At 44.1% G+C, this 21,034-nt stretch overlaps 1 protein-coding gene across 1 annotated transcript in view; it reads right to left on the bottom strand.

Annotated features, from left to right (window-relative positions):
- The window catches only part of MTAP (methylthioadenosine phosphorylase), a 56,793-nt gene extending 50,957 nt beyond the window's left edge, over window positions 1–5,836 (bottom strand). The window contains exon 1 of the mRNA XM_084898124.1: window positions 5,686–5,836. Within this exon, the coding sequence (XP_084754250.1) occupies window positions 5,686–5,718 (33 nt within the window). The 5' untranslated portion in view covers window positions 5,719–5,836. The remainder of the gene's footprint in view (window positions 1–5,685) is intronic.
- Window positions 5,837–21,034: the final 15,198 nt, after the last annotated feature.

Raw genomic sequence — 21,034 nt, 5'->3', positions numbered from 1 at the left:
ACATTTTCCTCTGGACCCCCATGCGTAATAAATGTCACTCCATCTCTCTGGTATTGCTTTGTTCTTCTTTGGTTTTCTGTAACAGTAACATCCTTTGCCAAGTCAAGGTATTATTCTAATGGGCAGACATCCCTCCTGAAACAGTCCATTATTTTTTTTGAGGATTTTCTGAGAAGCTTACTGTATGTACTCTCTGACGCTCACCTTCCCTTGAGGACAGCAGAATCCCTCCCAGCATGCCCCCTGGGTCAGCTGCTAGCTACAAGACTCACCGGGGAGATTTCAATACCAAAGCCCAGGCCACAGACTCCAGGAATGCGAATGAATTGGCCAAGGCACAGTCTGTTTTCTTAAAGCTCCGCAGGTGGATCCAACACGCAGCCAGAACTGAGCACCTGCTCTAGGTGAAATTCTAAAATCAGGGCTCGCAGAGCATCACAGGCTGAAGAAAGGCCCCTGAGAAAGATCCTACCAGCCCCGTCCTAATTCCCAGAAGCTGCGATCATTACTTGATGTGATTAAAGATTATCCTGGATTATCTGGGCGGACCCTACATGCAACCACAAGGGTCCTCATAAGATGATCACAAGAGGAAGAGGTCGATGTGATGCTGGAGGCAGAGGGAGGAGAAAAGGGAAGTGAGGCAGGTCAAGGGGCAAGGAACGCCAGTGACCTCTGGAGGCTGGAAAAGGCAGTGCAACAAAAAGGCAGAGCATCAATCGATGCTCAAGAGAGCACATTTGCATTGGTTTAGGCCATCCAGTTTGTGGTCATCCTTAAAGCAACCACAGGAAACCAGTACACGAAGAATCACCGGAAGCAGATGCTCAGCCTTTTCAAAGCTCCCCGGGGCAGTGGTTGTCACACCTTAGTGGGCATTTGAATAGACTTGGGCTCTTCTAAGCCCAGATTGCTGGGCCACACCCCTTAGGGCTCCAGATTTAGTAGGACTGGGGTGGGGCCCAAGAACCTGCATTTCTAACATACCCCCAAGTGGGTGCAGATGCACCGAGTCCTTTGAGAACCACAGCTTTGGAAGCGTCTGTAGCACAGACTAGAACACCATGATTACAATCACAGTTATCCATCTTATCCATCTAGGGTCCACTGCACATGGCTCCTCACCAGTACCTTCAGGCACACCTTTTTAAAAAAATATTCTTATTTGTTTCAGAGAAGGGAGAGGGAAAGAGAGAGATAAAAGCATCAATATGAGACTGATTGGCTGCCTCCTGCACGCCCCCTACTGAGAATTAAGGAGTCCTCAACCCAGGCATGTGCCCTTGACCAGAATGGAACCCTTCAGTCTACAGGCCGAGGCTATATACACTGAACCAAACCAGCTAGGGCCATGCCTCCTTTTTACTGTCCTTCACTTTACTGCACTTCACAGATCTTGTAGGTTTAACAAATGGAAGGTAAGACCCCCCCCTCACCCACAAACAGATTACAACTTGCTTTATTGTGGTGGTCTGGAACCAAGCCCCGAAATATCTCTGCCAGAATAAGGGAAGGTAAGAAATTCGTATAATTATGAGAACCAAATGAAAATAAAGCATTCATATCTGTCACTGTCCTGTACACCTTCCCACCTGGAGCAAAAACTAACAGAATCCAAATGCCCTTCCTCAAAGCAACAACAACACAAGAGGAATCCAAAGAGGACCACACCAAGACACACCATAATTAAAATGTCAAGGGCAAAAGACAAAGAGAATCTTACAAGCAGTAAGAGAAAAGCAGTTGGTTACCTATAAGGGAGCACCCATTTGACTCAGCAGATTTCTCAACAGAAACTATGCAGGCCAGAAGGGAGTGGCAAGAAATATTCAAAGTGATGAACAGTGAGAACCTACAACCAGGATTACTGTATCCTGCAAAGTTATCATTCAGAATTGAAGGGCAGATAAAGAACTTCACAGATAAGAAAAAGCTAAAGGAGTTCATCACCACCAAACCAGTATTATAGGAAATGCTGAAAGGTATTGTTTAAGAAGAGGAAGAAGAAAAAAGATAAAAATTATGATCAACAAATGCATATCTATCAACAAGTGAATCTAAAAATCTGAGGAACAGAATAAACTGGTGAATATAATAGAATCTGGGGCAAAGAAAGGAAGTGGATTGATAATTATCAGTGGGAAAAGGGTGTGCGGGGTGCTGGATTAGGACAATGGGGGGGGGTGGGGAGGTAAAGGCAGAGGGTGGGGCAGGAACCTGGTGGAAGGGAGCTATGGGGGAGTGAGGGGGGAGGAGAAACAATTGCAATAATCTGAGCAATAAAGATTTATTAAAAAAAAGCAACAACAGTAACAACAAAAGCCCTTTCTCTGGCTTTCGTTGTGAACAGGACACAGACGGTGCTGCTCCCGCTCCTCTCCAGGCAGACTGTCTCAGGGACGTAGCCCAGGTCCCTCAACCACTGTACCCCGCTCTCCAGGGGGCGCCTGGCACCCAGGGGACATTCCTGGCTGCCAGATGCCTTGGAGGAGTGCTCCTGGCATTTCGTGGGGGAAGAGCCAAGAAGTACTCTCTGTCCTGCATTGCTCAGGGCAGTCCTACAGACGGGAATTGTCCCGACCACAATGCCCCCGAGTCCCTGGGCAAGAAATACAGGCTCCTGGGTCATTTCCAGTTAGGGTGTGTGGGTTGTCCTTCAGTTTCCGAGTGTCATTTCCAGACCTTGGATCTGAAGGCCTTGACCAGCCACACACAGCCAAGAGGTGAGCGTAAGAACCCATTCTCCAGTCTTGATTCCATTCCCCTGAAGGCCATTTTGTTAACGGCTCACTAACCCACCTACCATGGGGCCATTTCCCCTCCCTGTCACAGCAACCATAGTACACAGGACTTACTTTTAATCCCCCAGAGCAAAAGCTGGGCAGCTGCCTGGAGGACCCACGCACACATCCATTGAAGGAGGTCTCCACAATGCCCTGGCTGGGGGACAAAGACCTGTTCAGCCCCCTGCATGGTCTAGCATGCCACCTGCCCAGGCTGATGCCCGAGGTTCTCGCAGACACAGCTGCTCTTGGCCACAGGGGCCAGCGTCCAGTGGGCACAGGGAGGCAGCCGGCTCCTTGCACTCGCTCTACAATCCCTCTCTCTTAAAGCTGCAGGATCTCTGTATTCACACAATAAAACGGGGCACTGAGGCCACAGGTGGGACTCAGTAACATCTCACAACATCCAGTTGGTGGGATGTCAGACTCTGGGCCCAATTCTGTTACTATCTAGGTCCCTGGTCGGCAAACCTTGGCTCTCGAGCCACATGTGGTGGCTCTTTGGCCCTTTGAGTGTAGCTTGGCCATTAGAGCCACTTCTTCAAAATAGACTCGCCCAGGCCAAAAACCAACTTCTGCACACGCGCACTGTACATGCGCACCTGCATGTGGTATTATTTGTGAAAGAGCCACACTCCAGGGGCCAAAGAGCCGCATGTGGCTCCTGAGCCGTGGTTTGCCGACCACTGATCGAGGTCCGACTGTATAATGCTGGGCACCTTAGCTGACCTTTCCGGGCCTCAGCTTCCTATCCGCAAAAAGGGGTTCCTGTGGCTCTCGGATCTTCAGGAACCTTCCAGCTCTATGATCTGGGAGCAGGTCATGGTTTTTTTTATCAGCCTACTCTGCTCTGGACACTAGCATCTCATGCTCTCTCCACAGGATGTTGCCTCAGCAGCCAGGGGAAGTTGGTGTTGGCATCATGGATCCTCAACAGCAAAGGCTGTCTAACCTCAAAAGACAGAAAGTAGCAGGCAGGCCTAGCACGATGCGTACTTCTTAGGTTTATATCCAGCAGCTCGCCGAGGCCAAAAATACACATCATTCCACATTGCATCAGGCGCTCACCACAGTGCCACGCCGGGCCCACTCTGCACTCACACGCACTGCGCCACTTTTACAGGGAGGCTGTGTGGCGAGAAGAATGCTGAGCCAGGTTAACCGGAGATTGTCTTAAACACCACCCCTCCCTGCTTTTAGTATTTCTCTCAGTGTATTCCTGTCAGGGCAAGATTTCCTGCCTGCCCACTGAACAACGGGAGGCCACCACGCCTATCGTTACTGAATTTTTGGAGAAGAGATATCCAAACTGAATCTCAGCTCCCCCACTCAGAAACACTCCCATTGAACAAGGTTCAGCACCCCAGCAAGCCCTGCAGTAATCCCCACTTTATACAGGGGCACCTAAGGAACTGGCTTAGCACAGGAGCTTCCTTAAGACTCTTTCTCCCCGAAACCGGTTTGGCTCAGTGGATAGATTGAAAGGTCCTGGGTTCGATTCCGGTCAAAGGCATGTACCTTGGTGGCCGGCACATCCCCCAGTAGGGGGTGTGCAGGAGGCAGCTGATCGATGATTCTCTCTCATTGATGATTCTAACTCTCTATCCCTCTCTCTTCCTCTCTGTAAAAAATCAATTAAAAAAACACACACAAAAAACTCTTTCTGCGCCCCCCTCCCCCCCGCCCCCTTACTGGTAAGGGAGGAGTGTTCTGCAGGTATTTTTGATCGCAATTCTCTTATCAAAATGATCAAAGGAGTTTCAAATCTAGGTGTGACTGCACCACTCCCCACCCAACTCCCTGTCACAACTATTTCAGGAAAAGCTGCCCGGGCCTAATAAACGAGCAGTCACTGTAACTGACTGATAACACCGGGACCGCAGAGATTTGCCTTCTCCCCGAGAAGTGAGAAGACAAAGCGAGGAACCCAGAGAAACCTGGGTAAAGGAGGCGGGCCTCCTCCCCACCCCATAGGCCAAGAATTTCTCCAGTTATCTGACTTCCCAGCCAATCATACACAGAGAAGAGATCTTAAGTTTTATCAGTTTTTCCTTAGGCACTGCAACTCTACCCTCTCCCAGGACACCAGCCAGGCCGGGAGTGTTTAAGCCCCAGGGAAGCTGGGAGGGGGGAGAGGGGGGGGGGAAGGAGGAGGGCTCAGAACTCTCCTCTGGCAGAGGATCCCACCGCACAAAGGTCTCTAGTACGGAGAGCTGCACGAGGGCTAGAGCACAATGCAACCGATCTCTGACTTGCATGATCGCAAACAAAGCCGTTTAAAGCCAGAGGCCTCCACAGAGGGAGCTGCCCGTACTCCAGGTCGGTGCTGCAGAAGTCAGATTGCCTGAAGCAACGTGCTGCAGGGGACACTTCAGGGGAAGGCCTACGTCAGGATGAGAGACAGAGAGAGAGAGAGACAGAGAGAGGGGGGTGGAGGGGGAAGAGCCGGAAGCTTGCAAAAGAGCAAGCACACAGTTCTCCCACGTGGGCGGCGGGCAGAAAGCGGAATCGGAGCGGAAGCACGAGGGGACAGGCTCCGAGCTGCAGGCACCCTGCACGCCCCACCCGGGCGCGCCCCCCGGGGAAGGCAGGACCCCCCGGGAAAGGCTGGCGCGCGGCGGAGCTCTGCCTGCAGCCCCTCTCCAAGGGGCTTGCCCACACCCTGCAACGGGGAGGGTGCAGCTGAGCTCAGAGGTGGAGGGGGCGAGCATGCAAGCTTCCCCACCCGCCCGCTCCCCGCCCCCGGGCGCACCCGTCCCGGTGCAGCGCCCCAGACCGTTCCCGCCTCGGCTCGGCGGGGGGCGCTGGCCCGGCACCCAGGCGGGGCGCGCGGTCCCCCGGGCGGGAGCGAAGGCGCAGCGGGCAGGGGGCGGACCGTGGCCTCCAGGACCGCTAAGCTCACCTTCACGGCGGTGGGGGTGGCCGCTGAGGCCATGTCTGCGCCAGGGGGAGGCTCCGGGATCGGCACGCCGAGGGGAGAGACGCGCAGCAGCCGGATCAAGCGCGCGGCGCGGGACCGAGCACTGCGGTCCGGTGTGCTCTGGCTCCTCCTCTTCCTCCCCGGGTCCGCTGGATTGGCTACTGGCGCGGGATCGCCCCGCCGCCGCCCCCCTCCCCAAATCGGGGTTCCCGCGTCCCGCCCCGCGTGCAGATTTTTCCGGTTCTCCGGGGGTTTGGGTCCCCCCCACCCCCATCCCCGAGGTAACTAACGGGCTTATGACAGTGAGAGTAGCGGAGACCGTTTGCTGGGCGCTCGGTTGGTGCCAGATTCGGCTGTGCACTTGAACGAGCCGCGTTAACTTTTCCAGGAGCCCCACCAGGAAGAGCAACACCCCGCTCTGCCAAGGATCGCTGCTGGCTCCTCTGCAAAGCCAGGCTGGCCCGCCTGCAGCCCTCGCGGGAGAGGGAGCTGCTTGCTCATCTGCAGTTTGAGGGGAGGCTCTTCACAGGCTGGGACGGCGCCCAGCTCCCAGCCTGACTGTAGGGCCAGCACCGTCTTCAACCCCTCCCACTGGGCAGCATCCAGCCCACCTAGATTAAGGTGACCAGATTTTAACATTGGTAAGGCAGGACACCATTTAGGGGGGGAGGGGAGTTCTTGATAAAAAATTTGGTCTATATGGAGCAACAAAAATTTTCATAGAACGCAAAAATAGTATTGTAATATATTTTTTAAAACTTTAACATAAGTACAATTTACAAATATAATAAATAAAAGTATTATGTATAGTATTATTTTATTTTTTGGCATATTTCTCATTTGAGTGAATTTTTTTTTAGTAGATTGCTGTCGTTTAAAAGGTCATGAAATTTTTCTCAAGAATTTGTTAAATTATAGTTCACACATAAAATGGCTTTCAAAGTCTCAACACTTAATTGTAACGTAAGTCGTAAGTGTCACTTTGAAGGCCGGCGCGAGACTTTTTGCCGCCACTGTAAAATATAAATAATACGGGTACTGTCTGCTAAATTCAAGAAAATTTATGTAGTTATGAAATAAATACATAAATTACTTACCTAAATTATCTGAATAGCTGATTTGTAATGACATCACTTGTTTAACTAGCTTACTAGTGCAAAGTACGATGTGTATCGCCTGAGAGACAGTTACAAAATGTTTTCGTTATTGCGAACTTTGATAAGCAGTTCTCAATAATCAGTTCTCAGCAATTATTTATTATTAAAATTTAACATTATAAAATTAAAAAAAAATAATATAAAACTCATCGTGGCTAAATAGCCACATGGCCGCCGAAAACCATATATTCCCTTCCCGTTCTCCCGCCGTTCCCTAGCTTGTCGTGCATTCTTTCCAAAAATCGGGACTTTTTTAAAATGCCGAGGGACAAATTCTTAAAAATCGGGACTGTCCCGCCAAAAGTGGGACGTCTGGTCACCTTAGGCCAGCATCGTCTTTAACCCCTCCCACTGGGCAGCATCCAGCCCACCTAGATTCAGACTCCAGGCTCCTGTCTTCATCATTTCACCTTGGCTGGTCACCTCCAACACACACACACACACGCACACACACACACACACACACACACACACACACACGATCCTCCTGGGTCACAGATACATTTGGCCACTTTTGTGTCAGTGGATTAGAGCCTGGAAGCTGAGGGGAAAAGCTGAAAGTTCTATTAACAAGTAGCCACTCTGGATAGAGCAGAACATTGTAAAAAAAAAAACAAAAAAAAAAAAACCTTAAGAGGGTAATAAGAAAAGTAATAGTCTTAATCATAACATTTAAAAATTGCTGCCCCTTTAAATCCCCAGGCAGGCACAAAACCCTCAGAGATGTGTGAATTGGTGTACATTCAGGTTTGAAAACCTCCATGTCCTCACTGACTAGTAAGTTTGCAGTGCAGAGACCAGGGAGTTGGCTGAGTAGGACTTGAGGGGGGGAGTCGGGATCAGAGGAACTGCTGCCAGATGTATTCCTGAGCCTGTCTTAGGGTCATTGGCTTCAAGGGAAAGAAGGTTTTTGTAGGTTCTAGAAACCCAGTTATAAGCAATAAACAACTTCAGGTTTGGTAATGTGCAGTTCACATGGCAAGACTCCACAGTTTTTAAAAAACTTCTACAGAGTGATTTGCATAAATACATGGTTTTCTATCATGGTGCTTTATTGCCCTTCCTGTTGGCACACCCTGGGGCTGTTCCTTTAACTTGGTTGAGTGCCTTGACTCATTAGTGGAAAACACACTATTTGACAACAATTATCAAGTAATAAGATTTCTTAAAAAATAAGCTTAGGGAGGATTTTCAATGATTTGTATTCTGCTTTGGACAAGCTTAAAGAATGCCATAAGAGGAGTCTTTGTGATTAACTGGTTATAAATTAAGAGAGAGCTCATGGTGCAAAAGTAATAATTTTCCTCATGGGAAGGATAGATAGAGTTAGGAAGTATCTGGGTAAAATAGCAGCTGCTATTATGGAAGTTCTTGAATTCCCTTGCTGGCCTGACAGTAGTAAACTATGGGGGAAAATTATTTGCTATATTTCTGGAAAACATAGATAATTTTATAAGTATATAAGTAATTCTTTTTCAAAAAATATTTGAGTTCTTGGGAATATTTTGCTTGTAAGGGTTGTAAATCTGTCCTGTCAGGAATTTGAAATGATTAAAAATGAAAGAAATTTTTGAAAAATGCTTAAAATATTTAATTGACTATAATTACAAAAGAGAACTGAGGGAAACAATACTATTCAATAGAGAAATATTAATCCAATCATCAGTGAAAAAGTTATGATATTTCTCATCATACCCAATTTAAAATAGAATAGAAAAATTTATAGTTTGGAAGATGGCGACCGAACAGACGGACTTGTTCTGACCCCGGTCCCAAAACAGATAGAAGCAACATCTGAGTCGCTCAGGGAATGTTGATTAGCAGCTAAGGGGCAGCGGATCACTCTAGGAAGGTAAGGAAGTGTCCGCTGGACAATTTTTCCTGACCAAGCGGCCAGCACTCCCGACTTCTCCCGGAGCTCCGGGCTCAGCGCAAAGGCGGCGCCACCCTACCAGGAAGGGAGCAGCTTCTCTGAGGCCTGGAAAACCCACAGCCGAGGAGTCCATCGAGCACCTGTGGCGCCCCGATCGGAGCAAGCGGGTGGATTCAAGGAAGCTCTTCAACCACCCACAGAAAGGTCAGAGTCTGCGTGGCTAGGCTGAGAGTTCAGGCTGCGATAGCGCCATTGCTCCAGCGAGGCCCCGCCCCCAGAGCGGCCCTGAGCGCGCCACCAGGAGCGCCGCGAGGCCCGGCCCCAGTGCGGCCCTGAGCTCCACGGCCACGGAGCGCCGCGAGGCCCCGCCCCCAGAGCGGCCCTGAGCGCGCCACCAGGAGCGCCGCGAGGCCCCGCCCCCAGAGCAGCCCTGAGCTCCACGGCCCCGGAGCGCCACGAGGCCCCGGCCCCAGTGCGGCTCAGAGCACCGCGGCCCGGAGCGCCGCGAGGCCCCGCCCCCAGAGCGGCCCTGAGCGCGCCACCAGGAGCGCTGTGAGGCCCCGGCCCCAGAGCGGCCCAGAGCACCGCGGCCCGGAGCGCCGCGAGGCCCCGCCCCCAGAGCGGCCGTGGCCCCGCCTATATTGTAGCCCGGGAGAGCTGCGAGGGCCCGCCCCCAGAGAGAAAGAGGGCCAGAGCAACCAAAGTCTGGGAGGTCAAACCAGTAACACTGACACCTAAGGGCTGAACTACAAACTGCCTTTTTTTTTTTTTTTTTCTTTTTTTTTTTTTCTTTTTTCTTTTTCTTTTTCTTTTAATTAATCAAAAATAAATAAATGGACACAAATAACTAAGATATAGCCTGCCTAAAATTAAGGACTACCTTACAAAACTGAGGTGCAGTGGAAAGCTGGGAACTGCAAGACTCTCTGATCCAAGAACCAGGCATACCAAATACAATAACAGAGGAAGTGATTGAACTCTACTGGACAATTTTATGCTAATTATACTATTCTTTATTTTATTTTCATTTTTTACATTTTTTATTTAATTTTCATTTTTTACATCTTTTACTTCAGAAACGATTTTTTTTTCTTTTTTCCTTACTTGATTTTACCTTTTCAATTATTACATTTTTCAATCTCTATCTTCACTATTACTACTGCTATTTTGCAATTTTTTTTTCTTTTTCTTTTCCTCCCCAGTACCATTTTACTTCGTCTTTATTTTACATTGGGAGTAACCTTCATTCTATTTTAATCTCTACTATAGCATCATTCAACCCTATCTCAATTCGACCTTTACCCCATCACTCTCTTACTAAACTTTAACCTTTTAGTCTCCAGTTTATCCTATCCCTTTCCGGCTTTAGTTTTTCCTCTATTCTTTCTGTATACCCCCTGCTAAAGCTCTCACTATACTCATAGATCTAAGTTCCAACCCCTGATACAAGTGTATAAATATCACTCTCTGCACTATATTAACTAGTTAAAAAAAAAAAAAAAAAAAAAAAAACACAAAAAAAAAAACGGTTCTACTTTCTATCCTTTTCTCATTGTTTGAGTGAAGGTTGATTATTGTGAATATTGGTGCTTTTCAGTGAAATTGTTATGCTTATTCCAGTGTTGTTATTGTTGCTTTGTAATTTTTTTTAAATCCTCTGTTTTTGTTTGTTTCTTTGACTTCTGTATATCATAACCTTACTTAATAATAGTGGATATTGTATTGTAGTTTGTATTAATCTCCAAGTATTGTTACCGGCATTGGCTGGGCTCACTGGTTGATCTATGGCAATTTTCTCCACATATATATAGTTTGTTTCCCATTTTTTTAGTTTGCTTCTTCTCTCTCTCTCTCTCTCTCTCTCTCTCTCTCTCTCTCTTTCTCTCTCTCTCTTCTTTTTCTCCCTGTTTTCTAACTTCATTTTGTCATTACTTTATTTCTTCTTTGACTTTTTTTTTTTTTTTAATTTTTCTTTATTTTATTTTTACCTTCCTTCCTTCCTTCTCTCCTATACCCTAATTTGCCTATCGCTAGGGGTTACCTTTATTAGAGGTTATTAATATTGTAAATACATTCCTGTTAAGTGCCTCTCGTGTTGTACATGGTAGTGTTGTATTTTGCACCTATAAATTAACGCAAGAGAAAGAACACCACATAACCAGACATCCTGAAAAGAGATACCATGGGAAGACAAAGAAACACCCCACAAATGAAAGAAAAGCAGGCATCACCAGAAAAGGAAGTAAACGAGCCAGAGGCAAGCAGCCTACCAGAGCAAGAGTTCAGAATAATGATTATTGGTTGGCTAAAAAGAATGGAAGAGAAATTTGACAATAACCAAGAAGAAATGAGGAAGAACCATCAGGAATTGAGGAAGAACCAAGAAGAAATGAAAAATGACATCGCTACCATGAAGAACTCAATAGAAAGCATCAAGAGTAGACTAGATGAAGCGGAAGACCGCATCAGTGAGCTAGAAGACAAGATGGAAAAAAATACCCAATTAGAGCAGCTTCTAGAAAAAAAGATTAAAAAGCAGGAGGAGAGCCTACGGGAGCTTTGGGACATTACAAAACAAAATAATATTCGAATAATAGGGGTTCCAGAAGGAAAGGAAACTGAGGTAGACGTGGAAAAAGTATTTCAAGAAATAATGACAGAAAACTTTCCTGAGATAGAGAAGAAAAAACCCACACAAATCCAAGATGCTCGCAGAGTCCCAAGCAAAATGAATCCCAGAAGACAGACGCCAAGGCACATTATAATTAAAGTGGCAAACAACAACGACAAAGTAAGAATCTTAAAAGCAGCCAGAGAGAGACAGAAAGTTACTTACAAAGGAACCCCCATCAGACTAGCAACTGATTTCTCAACAGAAACATATCAGGCCAGAAGGGAATGGGATGAAATATACAAAGTCATGCAAAGGAAGGGTTTGAATCCAAGAATACTGTACCCAGCAAGACTATCAATCAAAATTGAAGGGGAAATCAGGAGCTTCACAGACAAAAAAAGACTGAAGGAATTTATCTCCACCAAACCAGCAATGCAAGAAATGCTAAAGGGTCTACTGTAAAAATAAAGAAATAGGAATTGAAGAAGGAACATGGGTATAGAATAAAAATGCCATCAAATGAGTACCTATCAATAATAACCTTAAATGTAAATGGATTAAATGCTCCAATCAAAAGACATAGGGTGTCAGATTGGATAAGAAAACAAGACCCTTACATCTGTTGCCTACAAGAAACCCACCTCAGAAAAAAAGATGCACACAGACTGAGGGTGAAGGGATGGAAAAAAGTTTTCCAGGCAAATGGAAAGGAAAGAAAAGCTGGGGTAGCAATACTTATATCTGACAAATTAGATCTCAGAGTGAAGGACATAACAAGAGATAATGAAGGTCACTTCATAATACTAAAGGGTACAATCCAACAAGAAGAAATAACCCTGGTAAATATATATGCACCCAATACAGGAGCACCCAAATACATAAAAAAACTGCTGGAGGACATTAAGGGAGAGATTAATAGCAATACAATCATAGTAGGAGATTTTAATACCCCACTGTCACCCTTCGACAAATCATCTAAACAAAAAAGCAGCAAAGAAATATCAATCCTAAACGACTCACTAGACCAGATGGAATTAATTGACATCTTTAGAACATTCCACCCCAAAGCCACAGAATATACATTCTTCTCAAGTGCACATGGGACATTCTCAAAGATAGACCACATTTTGGGACATAGGCAGAGTCTATTCAAATTCAAGAAGATAGAAATCATATCAAGCATCTTCTCAGACCATAGTGGCATAAAACTGGAAATTAATTACAATAAAAATAATCCAAAGAAATCAAATACATGGAGACTAAACAACATGCTATTAAACAAGGACTGGGTTACCAGAGAAATCAAGGAAGAAATTAAAAACATCCTGGCAACAAATGACAATGAAAACACAACAATCCAAAATCTATGGGACACAGCAAAAGCAGTTTTGAGAGGGAAGTTCATATCCTTACAAGCCTATTGCAAAAAACTAGAAAAAATGGTAACAGATGAACTAACTCTACAACTCAAAGAGTTAGAAAAAGAGCAACAAGAAAAGCCCAGTGTAAGCAGAAGGAAGGAAATAACAAAAATCAGAGCACAGATAAATGACATAGAGACCAAAGAAACAATACATAAGATCAACAAAACCAAGAGCTGGTTCTTCGAAAGGATAAACAAGATTGATGGACCTCTAGCCAGGCTAACCAAGAAACAAAGAGAGAGGACCCAAATAAACAAAATCAGAAATGAAAGAGGTGAAATAACAACAGACCCCACCGAAATACAACAGATTGTTACAAAATACTACGAACAACTCTATTCCAACAAACTAAACAACCTGGAGGAAATGGACATATTCCTAGAAAAATACAAACTGCCAAAACTCAATCAGGAAGAATCTAAAAATCTCAATAGACCAGTGACGTGGGAAGAAATTGAAACCGTCATCAAAAAGCTTCCAGCAAACAAAAGCCCAGGGCCAAATGGCTTCACAGGAGAGTTTTACCAAACATTCAAGGAAGAACTAAAACCTATCCTCCTCAGACTATTCCAAAAAATCCAAGAGGAAGGAACACTTCCGAACTCCTTCTATGAAGCCAACATCACCCTAATACCAAAACCAGATAAAGACAACTCAATGAAAGAAAATTACAGGCCAATATCCCTCATGAACATAGATGCCAAAATCCTCAACAAAATTCTAGCAAATCGACTCCAGAAGAACATCACAAAGATCATACACCATGACCAAGTAGGATTTATTCCAGGAATGCAAGGATGGTACAATATCCGCAAATCAATAAACGTGATACATCACATAAACAAATTGAAAGATAAAAATCATATAGTCATATCAATTGACGCAGAAAAAGCATTTGACAAAATCCAACACCCTTTCCTGTTAAAAACTCTTAAAAAAGTGGGAGTACAAGGATCATACCTCAACATAATAAAAGCTATATATGATAAACCCACAGCCAACATTATACTCAATGGGCAAAAACTAAAACCATTCCCTCTAAGAACAGGAACAAGACAGGGATGCCCACTCTCGCCACTCCTGTTTGACATAGTTCTGGAAGTACTAGCCATTGCAATTAGACAAGAGGAGGAAATAAAAGGCATCCAAATTGGAAAAGAAGAAGTAAAGTTATCCTTATTTGCAGATGACATGATATTGTACATAAAAAACCCAAAAGACTCCATTAAAAAACTAATTGACTTAATAAATGAATTTGGCAACGTAGCAGGATATAAAATTAATGCCAAGAAATCCATGGCATTTCTATACACCAACAGTGAAACTACAGAAACAGAGGCTAAAAAAGCAATTCCATTCACCATCGCACCAAAAAAATTAAGATACCTAGGAATAAATTTAACTAAAGAAATAAAGGACCTATTTGCGGAAAACTACACGACACTGAAAAAAGAGATAGAGGAAGATGTAAGGAGATGGAAGAACATACCATGTTCATGGATTGGTAGGATCAACATCATCAAAATGTCCATACTTCCTAAAGCAATCTATAGGTTCAATGCACTCCCCATTAAAATACCAACGACATATTTCACTGACCTAGAAAGAACTCTCCAAAAGTTCATTTGGAACAATAAAAGACCCCGAATAGCCACAGCGATTCTGAGAAAGAAGAGTAAAGTAGGAGGGATCTCAATACCAGACTTCAAACTATACTACAAAGCCACTGTTCTCAAAACAGCCTGGTACTGGCACAAGAACAGACAAATAGATCAATGGAATAGAATTGAGAACCCAGATATCAACCCAAATCACTATGCTCAATTAATATTTGACAAAGGAGGCACGAATATACAATGGAGTCAAGACAGTCTCTTCAATAAATGGTGTTGGGAAAATTGGAAAGACACATGCAAAAGAATGAAACTAGATCACCAACTTACACCATTCACAAGGATAAACTCAAAATGGATACAGGACTTAAACATCAGACGGGAAACCATAAAAATACTAGAAGCATCCACAGGTAGCAAAATCTCAGACGTATGCCAAAATAACTTCTTCACTGATACGGCCCCTAGGGCAATGGAAGCTAAAGAGAAAATAAACAAATGGGACTACTTCAAAATAAAAAGCTTTTTTACAGCAAAAGAAACCATCAATAAAACAACAAGAAAGCCCACGGTGTGGGAGATCATATTTGCAAATATTACCACTGATAAAGGTTTAATCTCCAACATTTACAGACAGCTTATACAACTAAATAAAAGGAAGATGAATGATCCAATTAAAAAATGGGCAATGGACCTAAACAGAATATTTTCAAAAGAAGACAGAAGGAAGGCCAAAAGGCACATGAAAACATGCTCAAAGTCACTAAGTATCCGAGAGGTGCAAATCAAAACAACAATGCGGTACCATCTCACACCTGTCAGAATGGCCAACATCAACAAATCAACAAACGACAAGTGTTGGCGAGGTTGCGGAGAAAAAGGAACTCTCGTGCACTGCTGGTGGGAATGCAGACTGGTGCAACCACTGTGGAGAACAGTGTGGAGTTTCCTCAAAAAACTGAAAATGGAACTCCCATTTGACCCAGTAATCCCACTTCTAGGAATATATCCCAAGAAACTAGAAACACCAATCAGAAAGGATATATGCACCCCTATGTTCATAGCAGCACAATCTACAATAGCCAGAATTTGGAAACAGCCTAGGTGCCCGTCAGCAGATGATTGGATCCAAAAACTATGGTACATCTACACAATGGAATACTATGCTGCCATAAAGAAGAAGGAATTCTCATCATTTGCAGCAACCTGGATGGAATTGGAGAGCATCGTGCTGAGTGAAATAAGCCAATCAACGAAAGAGAAACACCACATGACCTCACACATCGGTGGATGATAAAGATCTTTATAAACTGATGAACCAAGAGACAGATATAGAGAAAGTAAAGCAACAGGCAGACTGTCAAATTACAGTGGGGAGGGTAGGGATATCAGGGGGAGATAATAGATCAACCGAAGGACTTGTATAAATGCATATAAGTACAACCAATGGACATAAAACTATGGGGAGGGAGGGGATGTGTGGGAGGGAGGGAGGGGGGCAATAAAAAAAAAAAATCAAGAAAATATGTAAAAAATAAATAAATAAATAAATAAATAAATAAATTAAAAAAAAAAAAAAAAAAAAAAAAGAAAAATTTATAGTTTGAAACTAAATATTTAAGGAAAACTTGTTTTTAATTCTGTGACCTTAATAAATTGAATACCAATTTTAAACTAAATTAGCTTTTAAACATTTCTTAATACACACAGAAACCTCAACTCCGGAATGTTAAACATAAAAGCAAAATATTCACTTTGATTATTCTGCCAACAGAGGAAACATGCCTGACTGAAGAGCATGAGGAACAGTCAGCATGTGAGTAAAAGAGATAGTAGATACCTCCTGCATGAAGTCTGGATGAAGATGGAACGTGATAAGAAAAAATAGAAAGCCAATTTTTTAATAGATTTGTAAGCACAGAGTGAAGTTCACACAGCAGGAAACTGGGAGATACTACGGTGGGTGGTTCTCCTTTTTCCACATCCCCACGGAAAGGGAGAAGGAGGAGCTGGGGATTAAGAAATAAAGGAAAGAAAGAGATAAGAGGCAGAAATAGATCTAAAAGCTGGGTGCTGGGTGGAGGCTGTCACTCTGATGGAGGGACAGTCAACACCCACCACAGACAGCACAGCGCATTTATTGATTTCCAGAGGGGGGTTTAAGGTCAAAGAAGTTTTGGGTGTGCCCAGGTCCAATTCATCCCCTCATTCCTGGGATTTAGCATATCAAGACTGGGTAAGTCAAGGTCCTATTCATTCCTCATTCCAAGCACATGGATAAAGATAAGAAATCAGTACTGATAGCAGTCTCCAACATTTTGGGAGACTGTTTCCGGGGGACAGCCATGCCAGTCACCTCAGACTCAGCTGACATTAATTTAAAGGTCATCCATGTGCATTCCCAAGGGGCCCTCTACAAGATACTAATAGGGTGAGAAGGCTAATGAGGCAGAATCCCAGAGGATCCCAGGAATGGCATCAGAAGCACTGGTAGGGATGTGGTCATATATCAGGGGACAGAGACAAGGGTCTGGAACAAAGGAGGTAAGAATGGGGCTCTAGATAAATTTAAGGTAGGTGTTGTGGCATAGCTGGTTTGGCTCAATGGATAGAACATCAGCATGCAGACTGAAGGGTTCCCAGGTTTGATTCTGGTCAAGGCTCGATCCCCAGTGTGGGGTGTACAAGACATGTTGGTCAATGATTCTCTCTCATCATTGATGTTTCTATCTCTCTCTCCCTCTCCCTTTCCCTCTCTGAAATCAATATATATATATATATATATATATATATATATATATATATATATATATTGAGAGAGAGAGAGAGAGAGAGAGAGAGAGAGAGAGAGAGAGAGAGAGAGTAGGTGTTGTGATCCTATAGGACATCTCTCCTGATGGCCCAATTTTCTCCATAAAGTGGGGTTGCATAATAGGTTTGAGGATAGATGGTAAATTTTGGGATGGTTGTGGAGCCACGTCAGATTATAGATGTGGATTTGAAATGGTACCCATCTGCAAGGGTATATGATAGTGGGGAAGGAAGAAATTCTACCCTTCTAGGTCCTTTTGGCTGGTCTAATAATTAAATCCACATGAGATATATTGACAAGATAAAATAACCAAATTTAATTACTTGCATATATATGGGAACTTCATGTATATGAGAGGTTCAGAGACAGAAAGGTAAAATAAGGTATATATAACATCCTGAGCTAAGGAATGTGATATAGAGAAGAGGAGGACAATTTGTAGTTTGATAAGAAGAGCAAATGTTCAGGAGTTAGATGTTTGCCTGCCATAGAGATAGATTATATAAAGTTATCTCTGGGGAAACCAAGATGGCGACATAAGGTATACACCTGTACATGCTGCCTCTAACAACCACACCAAAACTACAACGAAAAGACAAAACGACTATCACCCAGAACCATAGGAAAGCTGGCTGAGTGGAAGTTCTACAACTAGAAGGAAAGAAAAAAAGTGCATTGAGACTGTAGGAACTGCAGAGTCTCGGAAAAGCAGAGGTACGGAGGCGTGCACGGAGGGGACTAGCAACTGAGGACACAGTTGTCTTTTTCAGCAGGAGGGAGACACAAGCTCCTGACTACTCTGAACTCCAGTTTTTGGCAAGACTCTGAAGACCCAGATTCCATGGGGAGAAGCTGGACTGTCTAGCATCGGGTCAGAAAGTGAGGGTGACTTTCTTGCAAAGGTGCTCACAGGAATCATTGTTTACTGCACTGGGGCATGGGATGTGGGACTTGGAAACGGAAATGTGGAGACCAGAGAGGGTTGACTACAGCCATTGCTGTTTGCAATGCCCTAATAATTCCCTGAGACCTCGCCCTGCCCAATTTACAAACCCACTGGAGCTGTGTGCAGAGGCTTTTGCACATGAATGGCCTTCCCTTTTGCAGCTTAACCTAACAAATTTGCAGCTGGGTCAGACAGCTCCAAAACTTCCAAACCCCAAACAAAGTGGAGAAATTTGCAGATCTTGCTGTAGTTTCTGCTGGATGGCCTCAGACAGTAGCTGACTTGCACCTCCTTGAAGATTCAGGAGCCAGTGTACCTAGTGGTCAGTGTGAGACGACACCAGATTCCAACTCTTCAAAAGCAACACACTTAAGAGGCAGACTCAGGAGGCACCAAAACTCCACTGAAGCAAGTTCTGCCCCATAAGGGTGTCTCCAGCATAACAGTTCTTCCATTATAGATACAGCTGATCCTCACAGCCAACTGGCCTGGAGATCAATTCCTCACAGTGTACCAAAGGCAAACAAGGCTTAACTACAACAAGACTGTGCACCCAGCCCACAAAGGGGTCCACTAAGAGTGTCCTCAGGTTATTGGGAAGGCTGAGCCACAGGCCCCTATAGGTCACCTACCACACAAAGCCATTCCATCAACACAGGGAAGCAGCAAAAATGTGGAGACAAAGAAACATGTCACAAATGAAAGAAATGGAGGAAAGCAAACTACTGGACATAGAGTTCAAAACCACAGTTATAAGGTTACTCAAGAATCTTCTAGAAACTGCTGAGAAACTTAGTGAGACCGCTGAGGTGAGTCCTTCAAGGATCTTAATGAGAATGCCAAAAAAATGGAAAAGGACTAGTTAGAAATTAAGCATACACTTTGTCTGAAATAAAGAATAATATACAGAAATCCAACAGTAGGCTAAAGGAACACAAGAATCAAACCAAAGATTTGAAATATGAGGAAGCAAAAAACACCCAATCAGAAAAACAAAAAGAAAGAAGAATTTAAAAAATATGAATATAGTGTGAGGAGCCTCTGGGACAACTCCAAATTATGGGGGTGCCAGAAGAAGAGAGAGAGCAAGATATTGAAAACCTATTTGAAGAAATAATGATAGAAAACTTCCCCTATCTGGTGAAATAAATAGACTTACAAATCCAGGAAGTGCAGAGAACCCCAAACAAAAGGAATCCAAAGAGGACCACACCAAGACACGTTATAATTAAAATGCCAAGAGCAAAAGACAAAGAGAGAATCTTACAAGCAGCAAGAGAAAAACAGTTACCTACAAGGGAGTACCCATACGATGGTCAGCTGATTTCTCAACAGAAACTATGCAAGCCAGACGGGAGTGGCAAGAAATATTCAAAGTGATGAACAGCAAGAACCTACAACCAAGATTACTCTACCCAGCAAAGCTATCATTCAGAACTAAAAGTCAGATAAAGAGCTTCACAAACAAGAAAAAGCTAAAAGAGTTCATCACCACCAAACCAGGATTATATGAAATGCTGAAAAGTATTCTTTAAGAAGAAGAGGAAGAAGAAGAAAAAGGTAAAGATAAAAATTATGAACAACAAAGTGACAACAAATACATATCTATCAACAAGTGAATCTAAAAATAAAGTGAATAAAAAAATCTGATGAACAGAATAAACTGGTGAATATAATAGAATCAGGGGCATAGAAAGGGAGTGGACTGAAAATTCTCGGCGGGCGGGGGGAAGAGGAGGTTTAAAGGTTGTGGGAAGAGATTGGACAAAAATCTTACACCTATGGATGAGGACAGTGGCAGGGGGTAAGGGCATGGGGGCGGGGAATCAGGTGGAGGGGAGCTATGGGGGGGGGGGAGAGGAAGAGGAACATCTGTAATAATCTGAACAATAAAGATTTATTTTTAAAAAGTTATTTCTGGTAATAACTCATTATGGGCCAGGCCCATGATTTTAAATTTCTAGGTAGTTAAGGTGGGGACTGAAGTTTCTCTTGAGCCCACAGGGCCTCTATTGCCGTCAGCTCAAAAGAATCCACATGCCCTCAACTCTGGAATATTAAACATAAAAACAAAATACTCACATTGATTATTCCACCAAAAGGGGAAGCTTTTCTGGGGCGGTTTGCTCTGAACCCCTTAATAATTTTTCTAATTAGTCCGTAGAGATTGACTAATTAGTTAGGGATTCAAGGAACGAAGGTGTTGAGGAGGTGAGTGTATATTATCACCCATGGGAGTCCAGCCTTACAAGGAACAAACATGCCAGGAAGGAGCTGAGTGATGGGTGAAAGTGAAGGACTGAGGAGGTGGAAGTCTCCAGGAAATCTAAGAGCAGTGATGGCAAGGTGAAGGGGTATGAAAGATGGAAGCGGGGAAGGGCCTGGAGGGTGACCATAAAGCTTAAGGTTTTAGAAGAATTGCAACCCCAAGTTATGGCAAGATCCAGGAGGTAAACAACTGGATTAGATCATCAGATAGGCTGGAAGCTGTTTTATATATATATATATATATATATATATATATATATATATATATATATATATATATATATATATATATCCCCTGTGTGTTTTCTGCATTCAGGGCTGGAGGGAAAGAGAACAGTGGCCACTTAGGATCCAGTTGCTGGAGGGCCTGGCAATCAAAGCCACAGAATGATCAGAGATGACACAAAGAGGTAGAGCCCTCACAATAGTCACAGTTTTATAGAGGTCATGGAAGCAACCATTTGGAATTGGCAGCAAGGAACCAGGAGAATGCCACTGTCCACCGTGGTCCCCTGTGAGGCCTGTCAGCCTCCCCATGAGAAACCTGTGGAGGGAAATGGTGACTAGGTTTCAGTAAAGTCAAGGGGATGGAAGAAGTGACCTGGAAGGAGGTTGAGGTTGGAG

The sequence above is a fragment of the Pipistrellus hanaki genome, assembly GCF_964339955.1.
Source record: "Pipistrellus hanaki genome assembly, chromosome: 11".
In the NCBI taxonomy this organism is placed as follows: Eukaryota; Metazoa; Chordata; class Mammalia; order Chiroptera; family Vespertilionidae; genus Pipistrellus; species Pipistrellus hanaki.
This window is presented reverse-complemented; position numbering and strand designations above follow the sequence as displayed.